Source organism: Trachurus japonicus, chromosome 1, assembly GCF_045865225.1.
Source record: "Trachurus japonicus isolate A0001 chromosome 1, Traja_1.0".
Classification (NCBI taxonomy): domain Eukaryota; kingdom Metazoa; phylum Chordata; class Actinopteri; order Carangiformes; family Carangidae; genus Trachurus; species Trachurus japonicus.
This window is the reverse complement of record NC_140907.1, coordinates 36083083-36100627: the sequence shown is the minus strand read 5'-3', so window position 1 is coordinate 36100627 and position 17545 is coordinate 36083083. Positions and strand designations below refer to the sequence as shown.

General features: G+C 42.6%; 1 protein-coding gene and 2 non-coding genes across 5 annotated transcripts; 1 reads left to right on the top strand and 2 right to left on the bottom strand.

The window, feature by feature from the left end:
* The first annotated feature begins 734 nt into the window (after positions 1-734).
* On the top strand, positions 735-10489 carry rrp36 (ribosomal RNA processing 36). 3 transcript variants are annotated; one of them, XM_085786840.1, is made up of 9 exons: positions 735-827; positions 4257-4690; positions 5636-5768; positions 5896-5962; positions 7162-7266; positions 7380-7457; positions 8510-8627; positions 8741-8879; positions 10333-10489. In XM_085786840.1, the coding sequence occupies exons 2-9, from the start codon at positions 4273-4275 to the stop codon at positions 10334-10336; spliced, it is 1062 nt and encodes a 353-aa protein (XP_085642966.1). In that variant the 5' UTR covers positions 735-827; positions 4257-4272; the 3' UTR covers positions 10337-10489. The 3 variants fall into 3 exon arrangements, with proteins under 3 accessions (XP_085642966.1, XP_085642975.1, XP_085642983.1); XM_085786857.1 differs by having other exon boundaries at positions 748-827; positions 4272-4690; XM_085786849.1 differs by lacking the exon at positions 10333-10489 and having other exon boundaries at positions 8741-8883.
* Positions 10490-16044: 5555 nt separating this feature from the next.
* Positions 16045-16116, bottom strand: trnap-agg (transfer RNA proline (anticodon AGG)). Its single transcript has one exon. It is a non-coding gene; the product is annotated as a tRNA-Pro (tRNA).
* Positions 16117-16283: 167 nt separating this feature from the next.
* Positions 16284-16355, bottom strand: trnap-cgg (transfer RNA proline (anticodon CGG)). The gene has a single exon. It is a non-coding gene; the product is annotated as a tRNA-Pro (tRNA).
* Between the last annotated feature and the right edge of the window lie 1190 nt (positions 16356-17545).

Sequence of the window (17545 nt, the reverse complement as noted above, 5' to 3'; positions counted from 1 at the left end):
AGGTGGTTCTGGTACCGGTTCTGGTGTCGTTTTGGATACTAGTTCTGGTACCAGTTCCGATTCTGGTGCTAGTTATGGTACCAGTACTAGTGTTGGTGCCGGTGAATGGTACTAATACTAGTCCAGTTAGAAATGATACTGGTCCTGATGATAATATAGACAAGGACAATGTGGAAATGAGGCTATAAAAACCATACAGTCTATGATAAAAACATAAAAAAAGAATAGTTAGCCTACGCATTTTTGATTTGTTGCCTATTGTTGGCTGTAAACCGGTTCATTATCATGGCATTTCATCTGATGTCAGTGTTTTATTGTTTGAATAAAGGAGCAGGTGTTATAATAAATTGTCTTCATCCTGCTCCTTTCCAATCCCAGGGCTGGAATGAACAAATACAATGAAATGAAATGAAATGAAATGAAATGAAATAAAATGAAATGAAATGCCAGTCCCGCAGAGGGCAGCACTGCGCAAGTCAGGCTGTGCCCTAAAGGGAAGTCAAGTTTTACTACAAAATAAAACAAAAGGGGGGAATAATATATATACTATATATGTATAAAATATATCCTGATCTGCCCTGTGGCATTAATGAATATTATGTCTGGATATAGTTTAATAAGACTCCTGGGAGAAACGGTGGCTCTATTTTGTTTTTATTGATCAGATTCGACTAAAAAACTATCGAGCGACGCTTTTATTTTGAAACAGGAAGTGACGTCAGTGATCCCTCCCTGCAGCCATGGAAACACGTGGATGACGGAGCTCAGGCAGCTGAAACAAACAGGACTTCTTTGAGAGGAAGAAACAACTTTAAAACCAGCAGCAGGTGTGTGTTTGTGTGTGTTTGGACCTTTTTTATTCAACCAGACCCGAGCCCGCGGCGGTGACGTCACGTAGCCGCTTGTTACCGTGGTAACGAAGCAGATTTTAGTACGTTACCGAGCAACAACAACACACCAGAGTGCGGAGGAAATCTGCCGGTTTCAGACTTATTAGTTTGTTTGTTTTTTGGTGAAAACATGAACATTTAGAGTCCTGATATAAAACCGAACAAATCTCTGTCTTCATTCGGCTTTTGTTTTGTATTAATTGTATTAACAGAAACGTGTTTATTTATTGACAGGCGTTAAAACAAGATGGCGCCCCGCTCATGCTAAAACGTAAACAACGTTAGTTTAGTTAGTTAAAGAACTAGTTAAGAAATAAGTTAAACACCGTAAAATAACCCGTGTCGTCACCAGATACATCCCGAATCAAAGTTTATAATCTTGTCGATATCTGAGATTCACAACAAGAAGCGCTGCTTTGTATTTAAATGTGTAAATAACCCAGGAGTCATGAAAATGCTGCTAATTTACACTGAGTTTGGTTTAATTTATTAATTTAATGTCACTACGCTAAAGTCGATGTGTTTAACTTAAAGGGTAATTACCTTTTTTTTTTTTTACAATCTGGACCTTATTTCTATCATAAAATACGATCATTTCCTCCCCCAGATAACTTTGGTGTCATTACAAGTGGTTGTGATGAAATTAGCTCCAGCCGAGAGCCGCGTATATCCATATAATGGAGTCTACAGGGCAGCAGAATGCAGCCTCTAAATAACACATTATCTGCAGAGAAACTCCTTCATTTCACCAATATTTAGTTCTGATAGGCTAGTGCTATTCCCCTCTGAGTCCGGGGTTAGCTGTTATCAACATCCGGGGTCTGTAGGTTGACCTACTGACCTCTGACCTGGATGATGTCATCTCTGAGCGCCGCGCCGCGCGGCTAGCTGCTACTGCTAACGCTACGGTTCGTTTCTGCGTGTTTCTGACTTGTCAGAACAAAATGAGCAGCTGGATGAAGTTCAGCTTCTTCCTCTCTGCAACCTGGACTCACTAAAGCTCCGGCTAGTTGAGATAAAAATGGACCCGAATGCCGAAGCGGAATGATTCCCCCAATTCCAATCCGTTCCCTAAAGACTCAAGCCCTGAACCCTCACTGACTAAAGTGACGTCAGCTCTAAGTGACAGAGGCTGTGTTCGAAATCACCCCCTATCACGGATGTAGTGCACTATATAGTGTGTTCGCCATTTTGTAGTGTTGTTCGAATTCTCCGCAATTAATTTAATCCACTATGTAGTGGATGACAAAACACCCACAATGCACCGCAACATTGAGTGAACAAGCGATGTACACTACTTTCTACTCCCGTATCCCACAATGCAATGCGGTCGTGTTTTGCCAGAGAAGAAGAGGAAGCTAATTAGCATGTTAGCTACGATTTATTTAGGCAATTTACCAAAAAAACTCCTCAGACATATTTGCCTTCGCTCCGTTTGCCTCGCCTGAGGAGCAGGAGTTGGGCAGCAGCATCCGAACATTAACAGGCAAAATTAAATCAATCTAATTAAGAAACTGTAGTAGAATATGTAGTAAATACGATCTGACGAGCTAAGCTAATAGCCACAGAGCATAGCCACAGAGCCGCTAACGGCTCACGGTCGGGACACAAAACAGTAGTTTACCAAACCAAACTTCCGATATTTCAACAGTTTATTGTCCGAGTAACACAACCACACAGAATCACATCCTAAAATGTTCCCGCAAGGGTCTGGTTTTTCTTATTTTATTTTTTATGTGTCCGGTTTGTTTCATACATCCATGGTTTGTTTACATGATTCTCGGCGCGTCTGCTTCCGTCACAGCAACACCTGGCGCATCAGCTGACGCAACCACGTCCAGAAAATTACCGTCTAGTGTCCGAATTCTCCTCCCGTCGTTCCCTACATCGTGTACATGATGTAGTCCACTATATCATATACATGATGTAGTGGATAGGGAGTGAGTGAGTGAGTGGATGATTTCGAACACAGCCAGAGTGTGAGAGTCTGTGAGGGTCCAGATGCTGTAAACATGAATGGAACAGCACTTACCCACTCTCACGACACGTTACCTTGACAACAAAATGTTTTTAACTCCACCCTTGGACCGATAAATTTACTGTACTTTCAATACGCACAAGGTGTGAGAGGGAGGCGGACTCAAAACAAAATATTCCTGGATCAGATCTGATCAAATCATCATCAATAATCACAAACTGCACGTTAATACTGACAGTTAACTTCTTCTTTTCTTTTTATTTATTCCTTTTTTTTTGGCTCCTGTCCATTAACAATAAAGAGACTGGCGGAGCTCTCTCTGACTACTGGTGTTAATTTCTTTTTTTTTTAACACTTGCGTTCCGACGGCATCCCATGTGTTATGGTTTGACTTCACAACGCTATGAATTGTGGGTAATTCCCCTACCCAAAGTCAGCATCGGTGCTGACTTACGGTAAGGGGGCAGTAAGGGCTCATTCACTGACTCACTGACTTGATGATCTGACAATGGAACAGCCCTCACACACTCACGGACTTCCCGTGAACGCGCCTCTAAGTCAGTGAGTGCGTGAGGGGTCGGATTGGAATTGGGCCATTATTATCAGAATGAGCCGCGCGGCGCTCAGAGATGACATCATCCAGGTTTGACACTCCCAGGCTCAGATACAAACCCCTCCAAAAAAAAATAAAAAAATCAAATTTGCATATATAGGAGCATGGGAAAACATAAAAAATGTAGAATAAACTCTCATGAACGTTTGTTAAGTATGGTGAGTATGGAAGTTAAAGGGACAACGAGGAGTTTTGGAAAAGCGAAGCGCTTTCACACTACATTTATGAGCCTCCGCACCGTGAAATTCTTTGACCGGCGCAAGACAGACTCATGTTTTCATTCATCAAGAATTAAAGTCAGAGGTTCAAAGAGGTTCAGATACCGTCGTAGTTCCGACCATAAACGGCGATTCGGCGGCGTTATTCTCATGACTCGCCGGGAAACCGAAAGTAAAGAAACGCTGGTCGGCTCGCCCAGCATTTCCGCCACCACTAATAATAACAAAATAACGATAGAGACAAAACGATATATTTATCGAAAATGGGCCCATTAACCGTTAAGTGGTAACGTAGATTCATCCACATTAACGTGAGACTTTTAAATAACCAAATAGAAACTCCTCGTTGTCCCTTTAAGACGTGTTATTTGACGCCACCAAACTGTGGATTTGTAGGAATATTCGCCACCGTTATTTGTGTTATACGACCGCAGCCAGATTCACCATCCATAACTGCTAATTGCTAAAAAAAACAAATTAACAAATAATGACATTTTTTAATTTCCCACGGTGTGAGGTTGGTTATAATTGACGTGTCTGTACTTGAACTTTGTCAGGTGTCTTCGAACCAGGATGAAGGTGAAGGAGAAGCAGCGGAGGGAGGAGGAGGAGGAGGAAGAGGAGTCGAAGAAGACGACGAGGGCGACGGACAGCAGCGACGAAGACGACTCTGACGTGGAGAGAAACTTCGCTCTGCTTACAAAGAGAGGAGGAGGAGGAGGAGGAGGAGAGGAGGAAGAGCGGTGCGTCAGAGATGAAGAGGAGGAAGAGGAGGAGGATGAAGGGTCTGATGGAGAGGAAGAAGACGAGGAAGAAGAAAAAGAGTTAGATGAGGAAGAAGAGGAGGAAGAGGGTGGTGATGATGATGATGATGATGATGATGAGGAGGAGGAGGATGAGGATGAGGAGGATGACGATGGCGATGATGAAGACCCAGAGGTTGTTGCCGGCGGCAGCGGTGAGATCCAGACGAGGGACGACATAAAGAAAGGTGAGTTCACTCTCGTCGTCTCCGATTGGTCGAACGGAGCAACAGGAAGCAGGAAGTGATCTGAATCCGCGAGGTGGCCACGCCCCCTCATTTACATATTATTACTGACGGAGAAATAAAAGAAGCAAACGTACGTGGAAATAAGGAAATAAAAAGGCCTCACAAATAAATATTGGAACTAGGGCTGCAACTAACGATTAGTTTCATTATATTGATTAATCTGACGGTTATTTAAACGATTAATCGATTAGTTGTTTGGTCGATAAAATGTCTCGTTTTGTCCACAAACCAAAGAGAGACTCGGTTTATTGTCATAAAGGAACAAAGAAACCAGAAATATTCACATTTAGGAAGCTGAAATCAGAGAATTTTGACTTTTTTTCTTAATTAGATTAACAGAATAGTTGAGGATTAATTTAATAATCGATTATTGTTCAATTAATCGATTAATTGTTGTAGCTCTAATAGGAATTACAAAATAAAAGCTCCTGGAAAAAGATAGTTAATGTATTTATTGATTGATTTATACACATACAGTTATATTTAACATATTTACACTATCTACACACATCTATGTCTTTTATAGCCGTAATTATGTGTTTAATATTGATTAAAATTGTAAAGTAAAAGTTATAGAATATGCATAATTTTTGATTTTAGATTATTGGTTGACAGTTCATCTCGCCCAATTTTATTTAATTGCACTACACATCCTGTTTTTGTTGTTGTGTATTACTGTCAACTTGTTGTTTTTGTTTTTAGTAGTATCATATTAATTGTCTCTCATTTAGTGTTATTGTCTAACCGCTTTCTATTTGGATATGTTCTATTCTTGCGCTCATTTTTATGTAAATAAATAAATGAATTATCCTCCCACATCCTTCCGTATACATTATTAGAGCTGATAATAACATGTGGTGATGTTTGTTTTGTCCTGTGACCCAGAACTGTCCAACATGTCGTTTGAGGACGTGATGAAGCTGCAGAACAAAGTGGGAACCAAAGTTTACAACGAGGTCGCCTACGGCAACAAGAGCCGGCGGCCGCAGGCGAGCAAGAAACGACTCAACAAGAACAGGTGAGCGACCGCGACCACGACGACGACCACGAAGCTTCCTGCTCCTCAGTCGTCTGAGCTCGTTTTAACTGTGTGTGTGTCTGTGTGTGTGTGTGTGTCTGTGTGTGTGTGTGTGTTATTGTTTCAGACCGATGGAGATCTCGGCGAAGCGTCCGGCCCCGTTCCTCCGTCAGGTCGTCGCCGTCAAGAAACCGGTGAGTGGAGAGAAACTTCTGTTTTAGTGGGTAGTGAGTTAAACTTAAAGGAATAGTTCACCAAAAAATGAAATTCAGTCATTAGTGACTCCCCCTCATGCTGATGATGAATACTCCGGAGTAGTTTTTTAATTCCTCAAATGGCGCTTTTCCACTACACAGTCACGTCACGGCTCGGTAAAGGTGCTTTTCTCTTTTTTCGATCCTCTCGTCAGCTCCAAACTCACTCGTCTGCACCTCGATAACGGACCACAGCGTCACAGCATCGTTTGACTCGGGTGAAGGAATAACAACACATCTCGGTACAGATCGGTAGCCGCTGTTGCCGCTCTGTTTTATGAAATTTCCAGGTTTGATTCTCATGTCCAGGGCCGAGGAGGTACTAAAATAGTACCTGGTACCAGGTGCTAGGGCTAGTGGAAAAGCGCCAAAAGTGCATCTGGAGACCCGGGAGGCCGGTTCGTAGTCCAACCAAAACTTTTTTATGAGAGTAATAGGGGCCGACACAAAAACGTCCATAAAACTACACAAAACCCATTTAATATTCCCCCACACTGCTCGTCCACTGCAATCCAAGTGTCCTGAAGGGAGATAGTCCAGAGTTTACTGGAAACAACGTAATTTAGGACATTTTTACAGCCTAAACAGTCCTGGATTGAACTCTGACGTTCACACACCCCAAGCTAATTCAATACAGGACTGTTTAGGCTGTAAAAATGTCCTAAATTACGTTGTTTCCAGTAAATGATTGTAGCGATGGTTTTCTCCCCCCGGGATGACGACGAAGGTTGGCCGGCTGACCAGCTCTGCTCAGTCCGGACTTCGTTAGGCTGTAAAAATGTCCTAAATGAGGTTGTTTCCAGTAAACTCTGGACTATCTCCCTTCAGGACACTTGGATTGCAGTGGACGAGCAGTGTGGAGGAATATTAAATGGTTTTTGTGTAGTTTTATGGACGTTTTTGTGTCGGGCCCGATTGACTCTCATATAAAGTTTTGGTTGGACTAGGAACCGGCTTTTCGGGTCTCCAGATGAACTTTGAGGAATAAAAAACTACTCCAGAGTATTAATCACCAGCATGAGGGGGAGGCAATAATGACTGAATTTCATTTTTTGGTGAACTGTTCCTTTAAATGACAAATGTTGTTGTTGTTTTTTTTGTTTGTATGATGATGGTTGTTGTTGTTGTCATGGCTACAGACGTCTCGGGACCCTCGGTTCGACGACCTGTCTGGAGAATACAAGCCGGAGATCTTCGAGAAGACGTATAAATTTATCAACGACATCAAACAGAAGGAGAGAGAGGTGATGATGTCATCTGGTTGTTTGTTTACCGGTTTGTTTGTTTGTTTGTTTGTTTGTTTACTTGTGGAACATTAACTGACACCCGTTTGTTTGTTTGTTTGTCTGGTGTGCAGATCGTCCAGAAGAAGCTGAAGAAGATGAAGAAGGACGGACAGAAGAAGGAGAAGCTGCAGTTCCTGCTCAAGAGGATGGTGAGACACACACACACACACACACACACACACACACACACACACACACACAGTACCCCAATATCTGAAAGCTGCTCAGCCAGCTGACGTAACCGTTACCATAGATACGTTACGTAACAAAATGGCGGCGACAACAAGAGCGCATTCTAGAGCGACGAGGAGACTAAAAGTTTTAATATTTTTTCATGCGAGAAAGTAACTGTTTAGATCCCCAATGTGCGGTCGGTTTATCCAAATGACGGCTGTTTACAAGTTTGCTACGACGTTTTTTCGGAGGAGTGAAGCTCCCCGTGTGTGAGCTGTGACCGGGACATCACAGAGACAGCAACCCCGTCTCCTGACGTGCTCGGGCGGCCAGACTACGTCGTCACCTCGGGAGAGAAAACGATCGCTGATTAACTTACCCGTAGGTTTGTAGAGGTTTGCCACCGGCTGGTTAAATTCTTTTTAGGAGATAAATGCTGGTTTCATTGATGAAATCTAACAATTGTGGCAGTAGCATTAGTTTGTTTGAATGAAAAGTGAAGCTTCATGTGTGTACGTTATTGGAGGAGCAGCGCTGCCTGGAGGCTCTGTAGCCTAACGTGTGTACAGAAATCACCACTTTTACATCAATAAATGCATGTTTTACAATGAACCGATCATTTTTAATTTGTACATTTTCTGACCTACATATTTCCTAGTAGTTGCGCTTCCTGTTGTAAACTATAAACATGAAACACGCATAAGACGCAGTAATCAGAAACCGGGATACTGTATTTATCATGTATACAGGGATACTGAATAACCGGGTTTCTCTAAGTTCATGTAAACACCATACCCCGAATTTGATCAAAATACGGGGTACTTAAAAAACCTGATTAAAACCGGGGTACTGAAGTGCATGTAAACGCAGTCACTATGAAAATAAAACTTCCTGTGTGAAGCTCAGAGGAAAAACTGGAGGAAGAGAAGACGTTTTATTGTGAAGGAAAAAGGAAGTGACCTCTGATCTTCTTCTCCTTCTTCTTCCTCTCTTTCTCTTTCTCCTCCTCCCCCCCCTCCCCCTGCAGGAGAACCAGGAGCGAGCCAGGAGGAGCCAGGAGCAGCAGCGGGAGCGGGAGCTGCAGTTCAAGAGGCAGCAGCGGGAACTGGCCAATCAGGGCGCTCGACCCTTCTTCCTGAAGAAATGTAAGAGCCAATCAAACGTCTCGTTGTTTCTCCCCCCCTATCCTATCCTATCGGCCAATCAGAAAGCTTGTTGTCTCCTCACCGCCTCTTCTTCCTCTTGTTTCTGCCTCCAGCTGAGAAGAAGAAGCTGCAGCTGGCCGAGAAGTACGAGCAGCTGAAGAAGAGCGGGAAGCTGCAGAACTTCCTGAGCAAGAAGAGGAAGAGGAACGCCGGGAAGGACCGCCGGAAACTCCCACCGGCCCAGAAGGCAGCGTGAGTTATGGCCAGCGGATTTAACATTTATTAAAAGCTAAGTTTGACTCTCCAGAATTAACATTGTAAATATCAACAACGTCTTTCTGACTTGTCGTAATTACATTTTGAATAGTTGGATTTTTTATTCAAGATATCTGTAATTCAGTTTTGCCGAGTCAAAAAGAACATTTCAGATCCGCAACTACGTTCTTCCTATAGGACAAATGACGTCACTTTTGCCGTTCATGTCAGAGCCGTTGCTAGGAATTCTGGGCCCCCTTAAAGAATACTAAAGTGGGCCCCTCCCCCTAACTTTTCCAGTTTTTTTTTCTTAGACTACGTATGTATTATCATTTTTTATTTAGCCTACTTTGTTTTGATGCTAGTGCAGCATTACACTGCAAAAACTCAAGTATCTTACTAAGAATATTGGTCTTATTTCTAGTCAAAATGTCATTTCTAGTCAAAACAAATCTCATTCTGCTTAAAATAAGACACATCATATTAAAAGTAGCTTGTTTTTAGACACTTTTTACTTCTTTCAAGCAGATTTTCACTTGGAATAAGTAGAAAAATCTGATAGTGGAACAAGTTTTTCTTCCTTATTACAAGCACAAAAAACCTGCTTTCACTGGCAGATTTTTCTACTTATTTCAAGTGAAAATTTGTTTGAAACAAGCGAAAATGATGTAAAAACAAGTTAATTTTTAGGTAATGAGTCTTATTTTAAGTGGAAAGAGATTAGTTTTGACTAGAAATGAGACATTTGGACAAGAAATAAGACAAATATTCTTGGAAAGATGTTGAGTTTTTACAGTGTATTATGAGTATTAGTCAGGGTCTTATGCAGAATAATTCAGTCATACAAAGATTAGACTACTGGGGTTTTTTATGGGCCCCACTGGGCGCTGGGCCCCTAGAATTATCATCACCTTTCTCCCCTATACAACGGCCCTGATTCATGTGTATGGGGTTTGTCATTACAGATATCTACGATTCAGTTGCAGATATCCACTATGTGAATTACAGATATCTGTAACTGAATTACGACTAGTACGAATTCCAGTTTGAGATATCTACAACCTCATTTCGCCTAAGGTCAAAACTTAATTTAAGATATCCGAAAAGGGACATGTAGATATCTTTAATTGAGGTGAATTAAAGATATCTCGAACTGGAATTATGACTAGTCAGAATCAAATTGTAGATAGTATCTCAAACTGTAATTACTACTAGTCGTAATTCAGTTACAGATATCCGTAATTCACATAGCGGATATCTGCAACTGAATTGTAGATATCTGTAATGACAAACCCCATACACATGAACGGCAAAAGTGACGTCATTTGTCCTAGGAAGAACGTAGTTGCAGATATCTGAAATGTTCTTTTTGACTCGGCAAAACTGAATTACAGATATCTACAACACATCCAGTCTGGCTTTTAAATGTTAAAATGGTTTGTTGCCATAGGTGAGGCGTTCACTGACCCTGCTGCTGACGGACGAACGGCGATGACACGTCTCCTCCTGCAGAGGGAGCTGCTGCTGCAGAAGACCGCGAGTCGACCCTTTACAGAGAGAGACTATTATATGATCTCTGTGGTGCGTTCAGGGACGCTCAGACACACGAGTGTTGACGATGAACTGGTGAAATTCAGTAGTTTATATGTAATCAGTGGGGAAAAAGAACAACAAAGTGAATGTGCCGGAGAGTCCTTGAACGCACCGTGAGCATGTTTTTGTGTCTACAGAAGTAGCAATATGCTCCTTTAATGACTTTAAACGTTTTTTTTTTTTTCTTTTTGAAGTTGTTTTGTATAAAAACTGTTTCTAATCACAGCTGTACAGATGTTTAACAGCTTCTGCTCAGACGCTGCTGGGTTATACAGATTGTTTTTAATAAAACTATATTTGTACATGTTTGTGTTTCTGTTTTGAAATGTGTGTGTGTGGTGTTTTCTCAAAATGAGTTTTTCCACAGACTCTGAACCCGAAATCTCCACTTACAGACACCAAACCTCCCAGTTTTATTCCTGTCTATATTCTGAAGGTTTTCACAGAGGGGATTGTTGATATATCATTCACAGCCTGATTTATACAACATTTTATTACTAAAAACATGGCGAAATTTGAGTTTTTTGGGCTGGTGACAGTATTTTCTCATTTACAAAGTAATAAAAAGAGATATCCAGAATCTCCTCTGTAAAAACTTCTGACTCTTAATATGTCAACAAAATGAAACAAGAATTTTGAAAGAAGCTTTATCCATTGTTCAGATTTCGGTTCTGGAAATGAATGCAAATTAGTGCATATTTCATTAGATATTGCCTCATTTACATATTTAAACAAAAAAATTTGACAGAACTTGTAATACAAAAAATATTTGTCTTAATGTAAGTGATAAAGTTGGGAAGTTTCATGGTGATATCTGTTATTTAAGAATTTTACCCTATTCACCTGTGGTGTCTCCCCGGGCTTCCTATCCATCTTGGACGCCATCTTGAAAATGACATCTTTCTAGTTGGTCCAACTTTGGTAAACTTTTAGTATGTTATTAAGGTCATCTAATACTATAAAAAAAACAGCTGAGAAACCTTTTGTTAGAATTTTTGGGGGGTCAAGTCATATTTGCACCTGACTACAAATCCAAATCAATGTCAACATGCTGCAACAACATGCCTTTCAAAATATATTTGTTAAAATCGTGGCAGTCGTTACTCATCTTTAGCACTTACACATGACACATGTGTCCATGTTCATTCATTTGAGAATTTGATGGTATAAATGTTCCCTGCATGGAAAACCACCAGCAGCAGGTGGCAGCACTGACCTCAGATTTACCCTGCAGTCAGTGGCAGTCAGTCTTAAAGGGATAGTTCACCCAAAATTCAAATTTCACTCATTATCTAGTCTGGGGCCGTTGACTCGCTGTAGGAAACGGATCCAGGGCGAGAGAGACAGACCTTTCCGTCAAAATAAAAGCACCGAGCTAATAAAATGCGGTAAAACTCTTTAATTTAAGGAATATAATTTACAAGAATGTCCCCGAGCCATTAAGTTAACATTTTGCTTTTATTGTATTACAAGTTAATGCTTATTTTATAAGTTTTATGTTGGTGAATACTTTTATTTTGGTGAATTTGGTGATTTCGGTATCCGCTACAGACAGGAACCAGAATGCAGACTAATTGGGAGGTAACAGACACCAGGCTCTTCGCTTGTCTGAAGAGCCTGGTGATGCGAGGCTACTCATTATCTACTCACCCTCATGTCGACTAAGAGCTGTGAGAATTTCTCTGAGTTACAGGGGGGTCCGCGCAGCAGTATTTGTCCATATAATGGTTGTGAATGTGAATGTCCAAAAAGACACACCAAAAAAACATCCAAATACCTCCATAGTGCTCGTCTGTAATGTCCGTCTTGTATTGAAGCCCCAACATGAGAAATTGTCCTGAAAAAAATCAAATAAGTCTATATTTTAAGCTTGTTTGTAGTGGAAGCTCCTCTTCCTGGTCTGTCCAAAACTCGCGAGAGGTATTTGGATGTTTTTTGGTGTGTCTTTTTGGACGAAGAAAAGTGGTATCCATTCACAACCATTATATGGACAAATACTGCTACGCCGAGACCCCCTGTAACTCAGAGAAGCCACGGAGGACTCTGAAACTTCTCCCAGCCCTTAGTCGACCCTTTGGGTGAACTATCCCTTTACGAATAATTCACTGAGACAAGAAACAAACACACACACACACACACACACACACACACACACACACTGTGACGTCTCTAAAAGTCAATTAGCAGTTCATCAGTGTGTAACGAGCTCAATGCTGTTTTCTCTGCTCTCTGACAGGTGGCACACACACACACACACACACACACACACACACACACAGATGAATAGATTAATAATGGACACGGTGGGGAGGGGGGGGGGCAGTTGAGGGGGGGGCAGTGAAGGGGCAATAACAGAGGGTCTTATATTCATGAGCTAATACACTCCTTTCACACACACACACACACACACACACACACACACTCCACTTTCTCTTTTGTTGCTGCTGCTATAAAAGTTATAAAAGACTCGTTAGTGTCGCAGCTTTAGACGGACGGTTGGTGTGTGTGTGTGTGTGTGTGTGTGTGTGTGTGCGGTAACAGGTGGTGACTGAGCTTCTCATACACTTTCACTGTTTCTGTTTCGATAAAAACTGATTAAAATGACAATATAAAAGACACGAAACTCTCTTTTATCTGATTCTGATGGTTTTTCTCTCCTTTTTTTTAGTAAAGGGATAGTTCAACATTTTGGTTCAACAAGTTGTTCTGTCACAGGGAGAATCTTCTTTTCTTTTATGTTTTTATTTTATATATATTCAGAAGAACAGAAATTTCAAACTGTCAAAACGTCTGAAGAAGTGTGAAGAGAAAGAGACCGACCTGTTGAAGATTAAAGGGATAGTTCAACATTTTGGCAAATTGGTTGAATTTACCTCTAAAACGACACTTCAACAGGTCGTTCTCTTTTTCTTCACACTTGACGTTTTGACGTTTTGACATTTCTGTTCTGAATATAAAATAAAAATATAAAAGAAAAGAAGATTTTCCCTGTGAGAGAACAGAGGGAACTTTTTTATATTAAGTTCCTCAGTTTGAGGTAAAGACGTTAAAATGATTTTATTCTGAAAATCAGTGGAAAAGTTTCTACTTTAGTCGATGTTGTGATGAAATCAGTTGATAAAACAGTTTCATTTGAAGTTTGTCCATCGGGGCTTCCGTACACGAGTGACTTCAGGATTTAATGAGTTATTAATGAAGAACTCAGTCTGATGAAGATTTAACACAGTTGGCAACTTCTTCTTCCTCCTCTTCTTCCTCTTCCTCCTCTCTTCCTCTTCCTCCTCCTCTCTTCCTCTTCTTCCGTCTCCTCCTTTTCATCTCCTTCTTCCTCCTCTTCCTCCTCCTCCTCCTCCTCCTCCTCCTCCTCCTCCTCCTCCAGGTGAACACACCCTCCAGTTTCCTTTTCTCTTGGTAACGGACGCCTTCCTCCCCGGGTTCGAACCCTCTTCCTCCTCCTCCTCTTCTTCCTCCTCCTCCTCCTCCTCTTCCCCCCCTCTTCCTCCTCTCTTCCTCTTACTCCTCCTCTTCTTCTTCTTCCTTCTCCTCCTTTTCATCTCCTTCATTTTCCTCCTCCTCCTCTTCTTCTACTTAGCCTATATCTCCTCCTCCTCCTCTTCCTTTTCTTCTTCCTCCTCCTCTTCCTTTTCTTCTTCCTCCTCCTCTTCTTCTTCTACTTAGCCTATATCTCCTCCTCTTCCTCCTCTTTCTCCTCCTCCTCCTCCTCCTCCTCCAGGTGAACACCCTCCACAGTTTCTTTCTCTCTTGGTAATGGATGCCTTCCTCCTCTTCCTGCTCCTCTTCCTCTTCTTCTTCTACTTAGCCTATATCTCCTCCTCTTCCTCCTCCTCCTCCTCCTCCTCATCAGGATTCATGGCGGCTTCGCTCCGGTCGTCCATTGTTCCCGTGTGTCGTCATGAATGGCCAATAAAAGGCTCTGATCCATCGCTCCACGGTGGATCATCGGAGCCGAAGAAAAGACCAAGGATCAGCGACGGCCTCCGTTCACCCCCCGGGGTGGAAACCATCTGTTGCCCTGTTCCCCCCCCCCCCCCATTGCCCCATTGCCCCCCCTCCAACCACCACCGCCCTCTGAAAGGGATAATTGAGTGTGATAGAGAGCGGAGAATAGATCCCTCTGCTGCTGATTTGTATTCTTTTTTTCAGACAGAACCAGGGGTTTCACACCACATCTGCCCCCCATTCTGCCCCCCATTCTGCCCCATTCAGCCCCATTCACTGGCCTCTCAATTAGCACACTCAATTAAGCCCTCATAATCCCATTTAAAGGCCTCGGCCCAACGCCACGGAGCAGCAGCACGGGCAACAAACGAGACTTTAGTGACTGTTTCCTTTAGAGACAGAGAGAGGGAACAAAGGCGGAGAGTTCCTTCAACACTTCATGAGAAGAAGCCGAGGGCTGAAAAGGCCGAGAGCTGCTGCAGCTGGACCCGAGCCCGTTGCTCTGTTGCTCCGTTGTTCGGCCATTGTTCGGCCATTGTTCTGCAGATTATGAGCTGCTGCTGCCTTTTCACCACAGCATTTGTTTTGTTGCAATTAATTAATTGTAGCCGGGGTGTGAAAGCGAGCGAGTCAGATGATATGATGATGGCAGCGGCGGCGGCGGCCTCGGATGCCAACGGTGTCGACTCGCCGCCGATGAAAAGCTGCTGGTTTTTAATCCTCGTTAGTGACGCGTGAGCCGCGACTGATGGGAATTTAACGGGTTGAATCTGACACCCAGCGCAGCGCTCGGTGCACTGTAAAAAATAAATAAAGTTAAAAAAAAACACAGAAAATGTGACAGAGCTCAGAAGTTTTCAGTCGAGACTCAGGTGGATGTGATGTCGGGTCATGCCAGACTCTTCACCCTAATTAATATTAGGTACACCTGTTCAAGTTATTTCATTTTTTTTCATTTATTAGTTTATTTCATAGGGACAGTGCACCACTAATCAACAGAGTTAAAAGAAAAACTGTAAGTGGGCCAGAGTTAGCCAACAAGGCTAGTTTTCGTCCATTGTCCCCGGCCAGATGTTAAAGGCAACCTAAAAGCCTAAAAAAGGGGCAACAATTAAGTAGTTAAAGGGATAGTTCACCCAAAATTCAAATTTCACTCATTATCTACTCCCCCTCATGGGCTGGGAGAAGTCTCAGAGTCCTCCGTGGCTTCTCTGAGTTACAGCGGGGCTCCGTGCAGCACTGCATGTCCATATGACGGTTGAGAACGGAGCTCACTTTTCTTCGTCCAAAAAGACACACCAAAAAACATCCAAATACCTCCATAGTGCTCGTCTGTAATGTCCCTCTTGTATTGAAGCCCCGACATGAGAAATTGTTCCGAAAAAAATTAAATAAGTCTATGTTTTAAGCTTGTTTGTAGCGGAAGCTCCCACAAACAAGCTTAAAATACAGACTTCACTTATCCCGAGCGAATGCACCGCAAGAAACACGGACAGGGGGGGGTAATTTACAAATCACCAGAGGTCCCCAGGTAATACTAATCCCGTGTGAATAGGGCTTTTGTCTGCTTTTGTTTTCCATTGAAAGATAAAGGAGATGATCTCAATTGGGGCTCGTCCGGGATTTGAACCCGGGACCTCTCGCACCCTAAGCGAGAATCATACCCCTAGACCAACGAGCCATGAGGTTCTAGTCTACAGGTGGGAAAGCTTCAATTCTCCACATCTTCCAGTGAGCGCAGAAGTTCTCAGCAGGAGGTCAAACACCTTCTGAAGCTGAACAGAACGAGTTCTGACTCCTTGACGAGATCTAAGAGATCAATAAGATTTCTGACCAACAACTCATTAAGGGCTCGTCCGGGAGTTGAACCCGGGACCTCTCACACCCGAAGCGAGAATCATACCTCTAGACCAACGAGCCACAGAGAAGACATGGTCTCAAAGTCAGTGTCCGACTTAAAGGACTAGGTCTCCAAACAATGGAATCCAGTCATTATCGCCTCCCCCTCATGCTGATGAATACTCCGGAGTAGTTTTTTATTCCTCAAAGTTAATCTGGAGACCCAGGAGGCTGGTTCCTAGTCCAACCAAAACTTTATATGAGAGTCAATAGGGCCCGACACAAAAACGTCCATAAAACTACACAAAAACCATTTAATATTCCTCCACACTGCTCGTCCACTGCAATCCAAGTGTCCTGAAGGGAGATAGTCCAGAGTACATCGCATGAACGGCAGGTAAATTCAAAACAGGACTGTTTAGTCTGTAAAAATGTCCTAAATGACGTTGTTTCCAGTAAACGATTGTAGCGATAGTTTTCTCCCCCCGGGATGACGATGAAGGTTGGCCGGCTGACCAGCTCTGCAGACCGGTTGCTGCCGAAGTCCGGACTTCGTTAGGCTGTAAAAATGTCCTAAATGACATAGTTTCCAGTAAACTCTGGACTATCTCCCTTCAGGACACTTGGATTGCAGTGGACGAGCAGTGTGGAGGAACATTAAATGGTTTTTGTGTAGTTTTATGGACGTTTTTGTGTCGGTCCCTATTACTCTCATATTAAGTTTTGGTTGGACTACGAACCGGCCTCCCGGGTCTCCAGATGCACTTGGAGGAATAAAAAACTACTCCAGAGTATTCATCAGCATGAGGGTGAATTTCATTTTTTGGTTAACTATTCTTTTATAAGATGTCCAGGTTGGTGTTTAGAGAAACAATGAACATTAATGGCGCTTTTCCACTAGCGCGGCACGGCCCGCTTTTTTTGCTTTTCCACTAGTCCTAGTACCTGGTACCAGGTACTATTTTTAGTACCTCCTCGGCCCTGGTTCCAAGCGAGCCGAAGCGATACTATAACGTGACGTCAGCCGACTGCCTTCCACTGATTGGACAGAGCGTCGTCACTGGAAGAGTCGCGAGCGCTACGTCCAACATGAGAATCAAACCCGGACATTTCGAGTCAAATGTTGCTGTGTGGAAAACCATGCTGTGGTCCATAATTAAAGGGATAGTAGCATTTTTTTAAAAAGTGGGGTTGTATGATCTACAAATGGCCCCTAAGTACTTTAATTGCAGTAGAAGACTCTCTGCACTCCTCCCGTTAGCAACGCCAGC